Genomic DNA, 15,853 nt, shown 5'->3' with positions numbered 1-15,853 from the left:
GATAGCTACTGAAGTAGAGGGAGAAGCTGCCATTTGCATGTATAGATCTTTTGAAAAGGAATTGTTTGTAAATTGGGGATTGCCTGGATCTTTCATATAGGTTAACTGAGAGGAGGGGTGAATCTTATTTTTTCAATGATTTCATAATTCATTAAATAAAAAATTATTACTATTAAGCACTATGGTAGACACTGGAGGTCCAAAGGAGAATTTGATTTGTATTAACCTTCATTGTGAAGTGCTTGCATATAAAAATTATTCCAATAGTTTCATTAATTTAATCACTGCCTACTTTTGGCATTACGGATGCAAAATGAACAAGCTCTTCTTCAAGGGGATCACGGTCCAGTGACAGATATATTTTTCTACGCTTATTGAAGAGTTATAATGCCATAATAAGTCTAAGTGTGGGATACCATAGTTATTTTGATCTGGTTTGGCAATGGGGTTGTCATATTTTTCAGAAATTTAGAGAACTTTGAACATATGACTTTATCTTAGAATAAGCACTTACCCACCTATCCACACAAGAATTTCTCCTCTGTTTCAGTCTCATGACTCAATACTCAGCTCCCAGAACTCTATTTCTGGCTAATAGAAAGACTAGATCTGTTCCTCACAGGTAACTCTGATGAATATCTGCAAAAACTTTCCACAGAGCATCTAACAAAAACGCCAAACAAATCTCAGTTGCATCTATAGTAAAATCGCCTCATCTGTTTTAGTTCAGGTTCTGTTCAACTAATTAAAACTCTATCGATTTTCCAAGCCAGAAATTCTGCAAATGCAGTACAACTCAGAGAGTTGCTAGGGATTCTGTTTTTCACATACAGGTCCCTGATGTGGGTAAGGAACCACCTCCAGGGGAAAGAGTCCTAAAAGGATGGAAGAGTGTGTGTGTGTTCCTGTCCTTCTGCCAGATTTTCTGAAGAAAATGGAAAGCAGATCAAGAAGAGTCATGCCAACGTGAAGATTGGTGGAAAACTTCAATTTCACTTAAAGTAGTAGGTGGCAATGGGGCTAGATTATGACTAAGACAAGACAGTGAAAATGAGGAACACATGAAACTTGGAAACATTGGAAATCAGAGGCTTTACTATATAAGACAAAGGGCGTGCTAAAAATTTGCTGTAGAAACATATGCAAATAAAAATTGCTGTCACTACAAGATGCCTAATGAACCACTAATGAAGAATCAGAAAATATCAGTGGCATCTCCCCAAAAGTGGACAGTCCGTTAAAGACTCTGGAGGTGGCCTGAACCTCACTGAGGGTCAGGGAAGCACTCTGGGCTTTGAGAGGTCAGACATCATGGGACTCTGATTTCCACATTATATCTCTTGAAGATCAAATCATTTTTTTTTTTTTTTTTTTTTTTTGTGAGGAGATCAGCCCTGAGCTAACATCCGCCAATCCTCCTCTTTTTTTGCTGAGGAAGATGGCCCTGGGCTAACATCTGTGCCTATCTTCCTCCACTTTATATGGGACGCCGCCACAGCATGGCTTACCAAGCAGTGCGTCGGTGCGCGCCCGGGATCCGAACCAGCGAAGCCCGGGCCGCCGCAGCGGAGCGCGCGCACTTAACCGCTTGCGCCACCGGGCCGGCCCCGATCAAATCATTTTTATACATAATATTCCAAGTTGAATAAACTACATAAACATGTTTTAAAAAGAAGTCTTCTGGTAGGTCACACCAAGTTGTCTCACAAGGCATATTCTCCTAGGAGCAGCTTACATGTATTTTTCTCCTTTATGTCACCGCATCATAAACAATATGCAGTTACTTTAACTAAAGAACACTTGGATTAACTTTCCTAAATGCAATTTAAAATAGTTTAAACACTAAATAGATTATAATGTGTTAAAGTCAAATTCCAAGCCAAATAGATTTACTTTGAATGAAATATTGAACGTATATTTTTATGCCTTAAGTTTCGTTTCTTTCTTGATTTTAAGAGCAAGGTTTAAAGCACGTCATGAACTAGCACATGAAAATGGATGGAAGAAACATGCACAAAAGATAGGAAGAATTAAATTATCTTAGATCAGCGTCCAAAAGCTAAAATTTTTCAGTCATGGTGATTGGAACACTGAGAAAATTCCATCTAAACAAACATTACAATTCATATTAACAAAAACTATTATGGTCACCTCAAGTAATAGATGATAAATCACAAAACATTCTTTTTAGCTAGGGAGTCATACTTGCTTTCAGTTTGACATTATTTTTATCTAGGTGATGTTTTAAAATAATATTAAATGAACAAGATTTATCTATAGCAGACAAACCACTTAACTTCTCAGTATCTTAAGCTGTGTCTAAGTGATGTCACAATAAGTATTAACTTACTTAAAAAGTTATTCATATTTAATAGCATAGGAACATATTCAGAATATTCCGTTGCGTAAAAAGTAACTACTTACAAAATAGTATGCACATCATGGCTCCCATCATATAAAGATATGTATGCAAATAAATATGAAAATGTTTATACACACACACAAGTAATATATATATACATATACACCCACAAATAAATATATGCAACTGGAACATATGTATATATGAATATGACCAAAAGAATATACTCCCTAATAGTAATTATTACATGATTAAGTGAAATAAACATACATGCCTCTATTTTTAGAATTAGACATCAACTACAACATTAAAATCAATTTTAAATTTTTTATTTCATTTTTCTATCTGAAAATCATTTTGCCAAATTAAAAATTTAGACATTTAAAAATTTAGAATATATCTTAACAAATGCCCTTTCTTCGTTTTTTACCCGGCTGTAAGGAGATATCATTCTTGGGATCTAGCAGCAGTGTTTGGGGAGAAAACAGACAGATAAACAAGCAAACAAACTAACAACGTTCCTTCCCTTGACTGTAGGCTAGGGTGTCACCTTTAGGTTCAAAGGCAAGTACAGATTAGAATACGTTTTTTTTTAAATCACTAAAACTCAGGTTTTAAACTGTTCTAAGGCATTAGGTGGAAATTTCACAACAGGGTCAACGGTGATTAGGAATTTTGTGCGTTTGCTCAGCTCTTGTTTGCGTGTTTTAATAAAAATAGCATGTTAGGTATTACTCACTTTGGGGCCTTGTAATCCTGGTTTTCCTGGAGGGCAAATACAGGGAGCTAGAGTTGAACCTACATCGCTGGGTCCATTGAGGCACTACAGAGACAAAAATGGAAATCAACAACAAACATGGAAAGACGCATAGATACGTATATGTACATATACATATGCATGTGCATGTGTCTGTATGTTTGTGTGAAATGCCAAAGATATCTTACATTTACTTTCCAATTTTATTTAGCTTAACCCAGTAAGAAATTCTGAATCACAAAAAGCTATGAATACTAAACTAACCTAAACGACATAAAAATGGGTTCTGTTTGTCTAATATACTTACAGTTGATGGAAGGAAGCTAAACAGTCCTACAATGCAAATATTACCTTAAGGAGAATAATAGTATCCAGGCCTACCTCACCATTCTGAAAGAAAAACAACAACAAATGTGTTTTAACACATGTTTTTAATTAAATTTCTAAATTATCTTCCAAATTTACAGATATTTCATTGTCCAGGTTAGAGATACATAAAGTACCAAAACCAGCAAAAGCTAAAACATTTGCTTGCAACTATCCTAAAAAATGACTTATTTATATATGTTATTACTACATTTATAGTAGGATAAAGGAAGGAAATTAACAACGATGAAGAGTGGAAGGAGAAAATTAAAATGCCAAAGCTGCTTGATATAATTACCATGTAGGAACAAAAATACCTCTAAGTGGGATTTATATGCTCTCTCGAATTTACTGGAAACCATTTAAGAACCAGAGAGAAAAGCCAAAACACAGCTAAGCAAGTCATAAACGGCATGCGTTAACTTTTATGCACGACTTTAGGAGAGCTTCTCACTAAATCTATTTCTTATTGAATAACACAATTTTAAATAGGTTAAGAATCTTTCCAAACAATAACAAATTTGATCAGAAAATGAGAAGGCAGGAGTGAAGGTACAAAAGGCAAACAAGCCACAGGCAGTCACAGCTGAGAGCGGGGAAACAGGCATAAAGACACAAAAAAGTGGTTGTAAGAGTTCAAAATCTGCCAAGGAATTCTGTGCTTTCGTCATATGGGAGGGTAATGGTAACCGGTAGAATGTTGATGCAGAGATACCGATAAAGAAAGTATGTACAATGGATTCTCAAAATGCAATAATTAAATACTTTTAGGAGAGATTTATACCCCAAGTTATAAATATTTAAAATAAACGTTATAGTGTTTAAACAATTACCTACCTAGAAAACCCAGAATGAATTATTTCTAAGAGGTTCCATCTTTGATTTTATTATAGATCTTTTAAATGTGCTGCTCTATTGTCCTAAAGTTTTCAGAACATGTGGGTTCATAAGCTATTCAGTTTGATAGGAGTAAAGGAGATGAAGATAGCATGACTATACAAACTAAAAGAACCAGGCAGGGTTCAAATATCACCGGTAAATGTACATTGCCATAAAGTTTTACAACATTCTACCTTATTTGCATTAGCAAACTATATGCCATTAGCAACTATACCATTTTTTGCCCAGGGGAAAAGGAACTGATTGTACACCCACACGTGTATACAATCACACTGTAACATTTTAACTTGTAATCTTTTCCCTCTTAACACATTAATAAAAATAGATAAATAAATAGGAATGTTGCTTCTATACTAGAAACATAAGAAAATCTTACTTACATAACAACAACAAGAAAAAACTATATGTTCATCATAGTTTGAGAAAACATGCTGGTGAACAGGAAAATGAACCATTACTCTTCAGAATTGTGCTGTGTGGGGTATTCTGTCCACACATTTAATCAAGTACAGAAATATATTTTATACACTGGATTTTCAGACAAAGAATCCTGTTTTTCTAGAGCAGATCCAGTCCTCCTTCACTTGAGTATGGAACAATCATAATCCGAGATGATGTGGAAAAAATATTTCCTTGTGGTCTTTCATTCACACATGCATAGTGACACATTATAATTTTATTTCAATCATGAACATCAAAATATGTTTCAATCAATGTAACTTTATTTCTACTGGCAATTGAAAAAACAAATTAACTCCATATATAAAGTTAAGGCTCATATATCATCTGCTTTTTATTTATTGCTTTGAAAGTACTGAAGCGACGCTCGGGAGAAAATAATCTATTCTACTTACAAATCCGGGAATCTCACAAGCCGTCTCTCGGTTGTTCTGTTCTGGGTCACAGTAGATTCTCAACTTTTGGACATCAAACTAGGAACGTAAACCCAGTGGAGTTACAGTTGAGACACAAGCTAATTGTTTTATGAAAGCCACTCAGATACACAGAAGCAGCCACTATAGTTAGCAATCGTGTAAGGTTTAGATCATGGCGTTTAGCTAACACAATAAAAATGCAAACTTTGAATACCTAACCTATGGTATAAAGATGTGATGCAACATAACTCCTCAGGAAAACTTCTCTAGCATCACAAACAAACCTCTGATTTCCTTCAGGAACACAGTGGAGCGTTTGTAGTATCCCTCCAGCAAGAGCTAGTCTAGAGAGCATTCCCTAGGACACAAAAAAAAGCTTTCCCAGGATTTCTGTGTTTATTCTAAATCTCTACAACATTCCTGATTGCATAGGGTGGGCTCAAGAAGCCGTCTTTAGTTTCAGAGATTTAGTTGCTGGCATGGAGTGTTGTGTGATGAACAGACCCAGCACCTGTTACCATTTAAATATTTACTACAATTTGACACGTAACATTAATATCAGAGACCATGTGTGTAATCACACACTCGAATGTTTCAGAGTCTTCCCTTAATAGAAACAGAGTGGGAAAGACATATCTTTCAAATAAAGGATTGTTCAAGAAATGGCTATCTTTCACATAGACACTTCTCAACACACCCATAGATACTCCAGTTTAAAGAAATATCAAAAAAACTACAATTTTGTGCATGAAGAACCGTAACGTGCATTCATCTAATTTTATCCTCATAGCCGCAAAGAAATTTTTATAACCCCACTTATAGCTCTAATCCTATTCCCTTTTCCAAATTCATTATTTAATCTATGCCTCTCCTGAGAAATATGAAATTAATGTTTCACAGGAATGTAGAATTCAACCCTGAACCCAGTGGAACATTTTTCTAAGTATTTTTATAAAATAGATTAAGTCTAATTTTGCATGTTTATACATACGCACAATCACACTAACGAACCGCCCATATTTTGATTACGTTTCTTAAAGGAATTCACAATTAAGTGAAACACAGTTAAACGTGGTAAATACTATAATGAAGGCCAGCAAAAGCTCCATTTTATATAAGGCAAAAAGCAAATCATTATTTATCCACCTGAACAGTTTCTTCTTTCCCAGAGTATTTTCCAATTTGGGTTTGCCCGCTGATGAAGATCCCTAAAACTGGATGTAAGGGCTTGTTTTCAATTTGTTGATCATCGATATACAGAGTTACATCTTGTTCTGTTACTAAGAGACGAATTTGATGCCAGCCTTCATCAAATAATATCTACAGGAAGAAAGTATAGAAGATTCATATATAAAATTCCTAACAATCTTGTATTTTCTTTGTTCCCATTCCTTTGCTGCCAACCATAAATCCACACCACACACACTGGTTGTATTATATACTAATTCATATTCATTGGTCATTTCTTATAGAACCTACCTCATTGCCTTTGGTCAAAATGGCAGACAACAAATTTTTTAAAAATTTAATCTGCTTACCAAGTGAAGAAAGTGTGTAAATGCATAATTTCATGTACGATCTTGTACATTTCCTTAATTATATAATATACTGTTAGACTATCACAATTACAATAATGATCAAAACTTAATTGCTTTCATCACTGCATCTGTATTCTGAACACATGACTTGGAAAGTACACTTTTATTTTTAGTTTATCGGTTTTATTACATATATATTCCTCTATAGGAAATAAAATGTCCTCCTAATTAATGTGAATTCTGCATCCATTATCTGCCTGCATCTAACGTTCTAACAAATAAGTCTTTATTTCAATATCCTGTAGGACAATGTAAAATAGACTAACATGGACTCTGAAATTGACCAGACCTAAATTCAACTCCTGATGTCATGGCTTGCTAGCTGTGTTACTTTGAGGGGGAACTTAATATCCTTGAACCTTGGTTTCTTTCTCTGTAAAATGGGAACAATGGCTTTTTCCTTGGGTGGTTATTATAACTAAATGTACCTCACACCTAGTAGCAGGCACTCAAAAAATGTAAATTCCCCTCACCCATTAATCCCATAAGAATTAAGAAACAATTTTCCTTCCTTTATTGCTTTTATTCAGTAAAGCAACATTAAAATATAAAGTCAATATCTTTTCAGTCACGTTAAAATCGTGGCTCTCTTCTCCCAACACACACAAACTTGATGGTGATTCCCCACAAATACCATAGTCATACCCAGGAGTCTTTACCTTAACTCGAGGGTCAGCAAAGGTGACCACTTGTGAGCCATTAATTATGCTGGTCGTCATAAACAATAACGTTTTATCTACACCATTTAAGGTAACTGCTATTTGTGGCCTTCCATCAATGGTTAAAATTCTCCATAAATCCCACATTTTCTTGACCTTAAATCTCTGAGTGGAGACAAATACATATGATGGTGGAAGACCTTCTGGGAACACATTGCTAGAAAGAGAAGAACACGCGTAAGCTTAAAGAATTCTCAACAAGTCTACAGACATACAAAAAAAAAGTTGTATAACACATAACATTTACCTTGTGAATTCTGATAAATCAACTTTTGATGTTACTTCATATCCTTTTATCTTTGTTGGTAAAAGCTGGATTCTTTTCTTAACCTTTTTCTTTACACCCAAGCCTAAAAGAATATCAAACCCCTTCTCATCGCGAGCTGCCACTGGAATTCGTGTTGGACAGACAGATTCTATAAATCAAAAGCAGAGGTAGTAAAAGTCGATTAACCATGGATTACTCCAAGAAGAAAAGAAAATCAAGGGAGAAATATTAGACAATATAAGAATAATAACATCTATATATGCACATAAATGTATATAAATCTATGTAAATGCATTTTCTGACAAAACATGTGGGAGTGTTTTTGGCATTTGAGAGTGAAGTCTCAATCGTCTTTTTTTCCCCCCTAAAAGGGGATGAAAGTAAAACAGAAATGTAGGAGGAATATTTCTTAATGGATTGTTTCAAGAGCAACACTATGCTGAAGTTTATAATTCACTATTTTGAATAGGAGGCAACCGGGACCTGGGGGATAGTAAAGCACTGGGACAGGATTCATGACTCTCATCCAGGATTTGCTATTAGTTACTCATGTGACCTTGGGTAACTCTCTTAAATTTCTTGGATCTAGAAGATGAACTCTAAGATTCCTTTCTTGCATTCCTAGCATTTTAGGGATAAAAATTAAGTGTTGTTCTTTATATTCTTTCCAGTTTCTAGCAGTTTATAATTCTACAGTTCAAATAACATTGGTTTTAGCACTCTGGAAAAAACTTAACCATGAGCCTTTTCTGTTCATGAAAGTTCTTCAAATGGACCTATTTTCTCACCTATGATTAATTATATTATATATTTATCATATTCTCCGTAAGAAGAATCATTAAGGTTTGCATTATCAGCCATCTACCCAAATTATAAAAATATGATATGCTTTTCACTTCACTTCTCTGGGAAACTAGTGTCTCAAATTATGTGGGAATTTTTATATGGTTGAAGTGTTATTAAGCTGTTATACTGTAGAAATGTTACAATATTTTCAGATTCTTCCAAGGCCTTAATAAAATATACACATTGTGCATGATTGCTTATATTTAACAAGGCAGCTAACAGAATAAATCAAGAACAAACTCCACTAAACACACTTTAAGATAATCACTTTCTTACATAACATTAAGGAAAGGGAAAGGTATCATATTTGTAGTACAATAAAAAGTAATGAGATGGATTTTATTAGTCCAACATGAACAGTCATAACTTATACCATAGAATATTGCAAATATAAAATAAAGGTTTGATATAAATAAAATTAGATGTATTCCTGGGAAGGGAGGGGAATTTTTCTCTTCAGGTCTTAAGATGTTGAGTTTTGAAGGGACCCAATCAATTACATCCTTTTTCCTCTGGTAAGCCTGGAGCTAACTGATGGCGAGATATAGGAATCAGGCAAACAGAAGATGTTGGTTAGATGCATGGTCCAGTGAGTTTCATGAGACTGCACCCCATAAATAACCACACCCACACAATACAGGGCTGTTTTATTTCCCACCTGGAGCAGGTGACCACTAAGCTCATGCATGGTCTAAAGAGGAAACCAGAACACACCAGCTCCACAGACCTGCTGATCCAAAGAGAAAAAAGCCAAAAGCACTTTGCCAACCATGATCAGCTACTTTTATCAAACTTACTAATCTGAAAACCTATTTTTTCATTCAGCGGTAAGGAACGAGAGAAGGTGGAGCGAGAGATCAGAATAGTTAGTCTAGCTGAAGTCCCTCCACATGAAAACATGAGGAGCAGGAATAACTGTTCCCAGTAACACGATATTACACAATGTAAATCATAAGTCAATGAATAAAATTAAATCTTTCTGGTCTTATGATGTAGATTTCTTTTTTTTTTTTATGGCAAGGCGTGTGGTATACAGCCATCTATGAAGCCTCAGTTCAAATGTATTTGATTTAAAACCACAAAAGAAAGAAGTTCAGATGAAAAGAAAACGTGTTAAATATTACATCATAAGGATATTCAGATTTGAATTGCTCCTTTGATTTGTTTTACAAAAGAAAAGTCATAAGATGTTAGACAAAGATCTCAGACTTAAGACAAGAACCTTAGGTTTAGACTCAAGCCTCTCTCTTAACCTCTTCTGAACCTCTGGATTCTCATCTCTGAAGTGAAAATAATGATCTCCTTCACAGGGCTTGTCTGCAGATCAGAACGGATGATGTATGTGAAGTGCTTAGTAACTCCAAAATGGCATGCAAGTGCAGGGGATAAAGCAAGGATTGTGTTCATCTTTTTTCTATAAAAAAATCCTTCACATTTATTCTAATCCCCCAAATTTCATAGGAAACAGGGTGGCACAGTTTGTGAAGTCAGGAATGCCAATTAATAGTCACAATATAGCCATATTTTCATTACTCCCTAGCACATATCATTAGAGATGATGTATTTAAATAATTATATTTTCTTGAAGGAATGATTTTTCTTCCCAATTTGCTCACCTACATGGAGAACAATAAGATATACTTACACGTGGGAACTGAAAAGAAAAATGTAGTTACACTGCTGAAACACTGTTTGTTTGCCTATACCTAGCCATAAGAAACAGGTAAAAGAGTTTCCTTATATAAAATGCTACTTTGATTACCAACAAACAATTTTTGCAAAAACTTCAGGGAAAACAGAGGTAAATAATTAACTTCCTCATTGTGTAGAAAAAGAAATATATGTATAAGCATACAACCACATCCAGAGAGGAGAATGGAAACCAGAAATAAAAACTGGAACTTGGAAGTTACCATTTTAAGTACCAGGAAAATCATATGCTAAGAGAGACTGAATTGGGAGCTTGCTATAACACCTACAACAGGTAAGTAGAACAATCTAGATAAACCAAGTTAGTTTCAAGGAGTGTATTCAGGAGCAAGGGAAAAACACAGAAGACTTAAGTTCACAAATGGTTTCCTACTCGGACTACAGTTATAATTTCATTTTATTCCAATATGTTCAGAGAGTACTTGGAATACGAATGCTTTCTGGGATGAGTCAAGATTATTCCATTTATTTTAAACACTGGGGTCCAGTAGTATTTGATTTTCTGTTAAATCTCTGGGCTTCCTAATAAAAGTAATTCAGTCTTATCAGGATCAAAAAAATGTGCTTTATTGAAAAACTTGCCATGGATGGGGACACAAAGTCCGTATATATCTTGAGTCTAGCCAGGGCAATGAAATGTGTCCAGCTACACCTTTCTAGTTATAAGTTAATATCAAGGGGCACTGATGAACGCATTATTCCAGAACATATCTAGCCTAGTTTATAAGTGCCTATTCAATCCAATTCCACATTGCCAGATAGTTTGTATGTCACTCCTCTCCAGAAGTCACATATTTTATTGAGAACTGGGGAATTCTATCAAGGAGATTGTGGCCAGAGACCAAAAGTAATTTCACTAATCCAGACCTGATGGTCCAATAAAACAGAGTTGTCTATGGTGCCTCTGGTACAGCTCAGATCTGTGCAAGTTGACTTCTTCATACTCTCCTGGATTGAACTTGGTTTTAATGGTAAGGCAAACAGGAGTCTATGTGTCATTGATACAAACCCCTCAATGGTGTTCAGTGGCAATTTAATACATTTGCCTTCCTGAAGGTCCCTTATATCATCATGTAGTTTAACATCATGCACAAGTTCATCAAAAAAGAGGCACAGTCACCACTGTTTCAATTTAGTACTAAGATTGTGATAACTAAGACTCCATCACAACATACTGGAAATACAATAAAACAACAGTAGCAAAACCAAAATAAATTACCCAAGTAGAAATCCTCTTACCAAAGATTAAGTAAATAACAAAGAAAGCAGCCCCAACCTCACACAATTTCTTTTCTCATTACAGACTGAATGACCTCATCCTCATTTACCAGCAAGTAATCCCACTGTCTTGAAATCTAGGTTGATTTAGAGTCAACAGTCCTTCATCTGAAGAAGGTGTCTGCCAGATGCATGCTGACAGAGAACACGACATAGTAAGCATAGATTTCTGTAACATTCCATTCAGTGATAAGGTAATGGGAAACAAGACTCCAACTAGCCCTTAGTACAAGTTGTGCACAAACCAGAAAAGTCCAAATCTTTTGCACCAGTAAGAGCCTCACTGATCATAGAATACATTATTTTTTGACAATAAGAAATATAAGAAATGGAACTCCATTTGGCTTAGAAAATAGTTAAGGAGAACGCAATTTTAAAGGCTTACAAAATTATAAAAATAACTGGTTTTGCCATTTTTCATTTTAAAAGCATTGATTATGTGATAAAACATTTTTGTTATTCTTTCTGGTGTTTGAATACTATAGATGGAGGAAAGGTAATGTGTTTTGCCTTTACACGTATACAGACAATAGTATATGTCCAATTCCTTTACCTCATTCTTGTTTGTTTTTTTTTTTTCATTTTTCATTTGAATAGGAAGAACTCTGGTCAGATATTACAGTGATGTATCATTTAACATACAAACTCTATGGTTGTTTTTTTTTACCCAGACATCTAGGCATCTTAACATGTCCCTATGCTTCTTTAGCACCCTGATATTAACATTCATAAAATATAGTTTATATCACCAAGGTTGGAGTCAGTCACTTAGCCCAAGATCACACTTCAAGGAAGTGATGTTGAAAAGTCAGGAATCAAACCCAAATCTGGTCCTGACTCCAGAGATTGGGTGGGACCACCATATAATCTTATGGCCTCAGGTTGATAGAAAAAAACATTAGGAGATAGTGCTTTACTTTAACAGATATTGTGCTTACTGAATTTTTAAAACTTTTTTATTAAGCTACCTCCCATATTCAATAAAATGTCCTAGTCTTAAGTATACAGCTCAATTGGCACATATGTATACACTCATTTAACTAGCACCCAGACAAGACAAAGAACGTGTCTAACACCTTAGAAAGCCACTTCATGCTCTTTCACAATCACCACCACCACCAGAGGCCACCACTGTTATGATTTCTATCACCATTGATTAATTTAGTTTTGTCTGTTCTTGAACTTAATATAAATGAACCATACAGTGTCTTTTTTCTTATTTGACTTTTCTTGCTAAACACAACGTCTGTGGAATTATCCATGTTGTGGCACATAACAGTGATTTGTTCTCTTTTTTTGCCATGTAGTATTCCATTGCACGAATTACACTATGATGAATTGATCCATTTTCCTGTGGGCAATCATTTGAGTTGTTTCCATTTTTGGGCTATATTTAATAAAACTGCTATGGACATTCTGGAATATGTGTTTTGCTGAATATATCAACTTATTTCTCATAGTCCAATATCTAGGAGTAGAATTGCTATTTCACAGGGTAGCTGTATGCTTTGTCCCAGTAGATAGTGCCAAAAACATTTCCAAAGTGGTTGTACCAATTGTCATTCCTACTATCACGCCCCTTGCCACTTCAAAAGGACAGAGGTATTGTCAGAATAAAATATGTAATTAGATGATAGATATTATACATAATATTTCAGAGAGAGACAAAGGAGGGGAGAATGGGCTAGTCATACAATCTTTAAACATTCCAAATGAAAATTATTCTGAATGTTTTCTTGTATATTCCTTTCCTAGAAATAATTAACTTATACAGCTTCATCTAGATCCAATCATAAACACTGACAGCAAGGTCTATACACTATAATTTGTGTATTTGCTGAATCATGCCATAGTCATTCTACTTTTTCCAATGAATACCTAAACATTGATTTTCATATAAAATACAAATATATCATGTTTCTTTATTTGAAACATAGTTCTAGCCTCTCTAATTAAATGAATGGAAAATTCATATTTTTGGATATACTACAAACCCCTAACAATGTAAATTGCCTTCAATTCAGATTAGATTCAAATTCTTTTAATCTGCAGGTAGAATACAGAGCAATTCCCCTGAATATTTGATGAGGTTTTATGAAATATCATACCAATCCTATCCCATCTGCCAAACTTCACCCCACTTCCCACCTCTCATTTCCCCCCACCCCACCACAGTGGTCGAGAACATATGCATATGTATACCAAGAGTGAAGAGGCAGAATGGAAGGGAATCGGTTTCCTGTGAGAGGAGATAAATTAATTACATATATGTTATGAAATCATGGAAGCTAAAATACTCACCACCTCCAAAAACATCTTGGTTGTCCTGGCCATGGCTCCTGATATGTTTACCCTTAACCTTTACCCTTACCCATTCCTACTGAAATGCAAGTTGAACTGAGTAGGGTAGGGTAATATGCCAGGCCATTATTACAAAGCATTATAAGGCTTGAATTAGATAGTCATATTATCTAGCAATCTCTAAGCAAAGAGTAGTACAAAGTATGAGTAATTTTAATGGGAGGAAAAGAAATTCAGGAGAAGTCCTGAACATCATTCCAAGTTAAAGTGCACCATAGTGGAAAGAACTGGAAGGAAAAAAGCTCCAAACTTTTTCAGGATGAAAGACACCAAAGTTCCACTCAGACAGGCAGTCTTTCTCTCTCCCTCTCTCAAAGAAGATAAGGCTAAGCTTGCACAACTAATTGCCTTCTGGTCTCTGGCTTTTAGCCCCTCTTGAGCAAGTCAACAGCATATACTCTTTTAAGAAATAGATAAATTTCCTGCTTCAACCAAAAGTCAAGATGGTGGAAAATGGAACAGTAAGAACACACAGGCAGTTTTCTAGATCCTGTTCTTTAACTACCCATACATGTGTGCAGGCAAGTTGAACACACCTGAATTAAAATATGAGTCCTGAAATCCAGTAATTCAAGCCACAGGCTGTTGGAAGCCCTTGAAAACACGTAAGGAAGGTATCTTCCAGGACACAAGCAGAAATTACTTTCTTTCTCCCTCCTAATTCTCTTGCACCAAGCCCATGCCTTGTTGACTCAAAAAAGGCACGCAAGAGTGATGTCAGCAAGATGGTGGAAGATGAAGTCCCAGCCCACATTCCGCTACTGAAATACTGATTTAACAATGATATATGGACCGTCATACCTTTATAAGAATTCTAGATTCCAGTTAGGATGCTGAAGTACCCCATGTCAGCACAAAGCCAAGAACAGCCTCATTGAAACAGGTAATAAGAGTAATTTTACTTTACCCACATCAATCTCTCCCCCAAGCCTAGACAAATAAGCTTCAGGAGAGAATGCCCTAGCTTGTGATGTCTTCTCACAAAGAGAAGAGTGGAACATGCATCCACTGCTCCGGCTTTTCAGAGGGCTGCCCAAGAGACTGGTTTCTGTCTTGCCTCATTTGAAGCACTGAAGGAACTGGAATCATTTGGATGCCTGGAGACTTCTGAGAACAAATAAGAGTGGAGAGTAGCTTGTTGTGGCTGGTATGGCTCAGCATGATCAGAAGAAGACACACAACTTGAGGCTTCTCCTTCAGGAGGAAGAGAAAAGAGTGGAGCATGTATCCAGCATTTCAGCCTTTCAAAGGGCTGCCTGAGGGAATGATATTGGTCTTGTCTGACTAAGGATGCTGACAGGGAACCAGCATATTTTGGAAGCCTGGTCACCACTGAGAACAAGGGAGAGTGGGGAAGCTTGTGGTTACAGAACTAGAGAATGTGAAGGGCTGCAGACAGACACCAAAGGGAGTGAGATTATGAGATCCTGAAAAAGAAACCACCAAGCCTCTCTAAGTAAGAAATTGCTATAACAGGCCCAAAGAGTTACATCCTCCCCAAAAAGGTCTCAGAGGCCCCCATAATCTCAAGAAAGACTGATTGGTGAGGGATTTTCCCTGTACAAAGCCAGATGGTAAAGACTGGGAGAAGTAACTGTTTTTTCAAATGTGTGGATCCCGAAACAAAGCTACGAGATACACAAATAGGGAAACATGGCCCAATCAAAGGAACAAAATGACTCTCCAGATACTGATCCTAAAGAAAAGGAGATATATCATCTGACAAAGAATTCAAAATAACCATCATAAAGATGTTCTACAAGCTCAAGAAAATGATGCATGACCAAAATGAGAATATCAACAAAAAGAGAGA

The 15,853-nt window shown here is 35.7% G+C and overlaps 1 protein-coding gene across 1 annotated transcript in view; it reads right to left on the bottom strand.

The window, feature by feature from the left end:
- Window positions 1-15,853, bottom strand: part of COL21A1 (collagen type XXI alpha 1 chain) — a 135,659-nt gene that overhangs the window by 90,583 nt on the left and 29,223 nt on the right. The window contains exons 4-9 of the mRNA XM_058554129.1: window positions 7,825-7,993; window positions 7,518-7,734; window positions 6,407-6,580; window positions 5,240-5,317; window positions 3,471-3,509; window positions 3,102-3,185 (exon numbers count right to left, since the gene is read on the bottom strand). Of these exons, the coding sequence (XP_058410112.1) occupies window positions 3,102-3,185; window positions 3,471-3,509; window positions 5,240-5,317; window positions 6,407-6,580; window positions 7,518-7,734; window positions 7,825-7,993 (761 nt within the window). The remainder of the gene's footprint in view (window positions 1-3,101; window positions 3,186-3,470; window positions 3,510-5,239; window positions 5,318-6,406; window positions 6,581-7,517; window positions 7,735-7,824; window positions 7,994-15,853) is intronic.

Source organism: Diceros bicornis, chromosome 14 (genome assembly GCF_020826845.1).
Source record: "Diceros bicornis minor isolate mBicDic1 chromosome 14, mDicBic1.mat.cur, whole genome shotgun sequence".
NCBI classification, from domain to species: Eukaryota; Metazoa; Chordata; class Mammalia; order Perissodactyla; family Rhinocerotidae; genus Diceros; species Diceros bicornis.
Note: the sequence above shows the minus strand (reverse complement) of the source record. Positions and strands in the feature narration are given on the sequence as shown.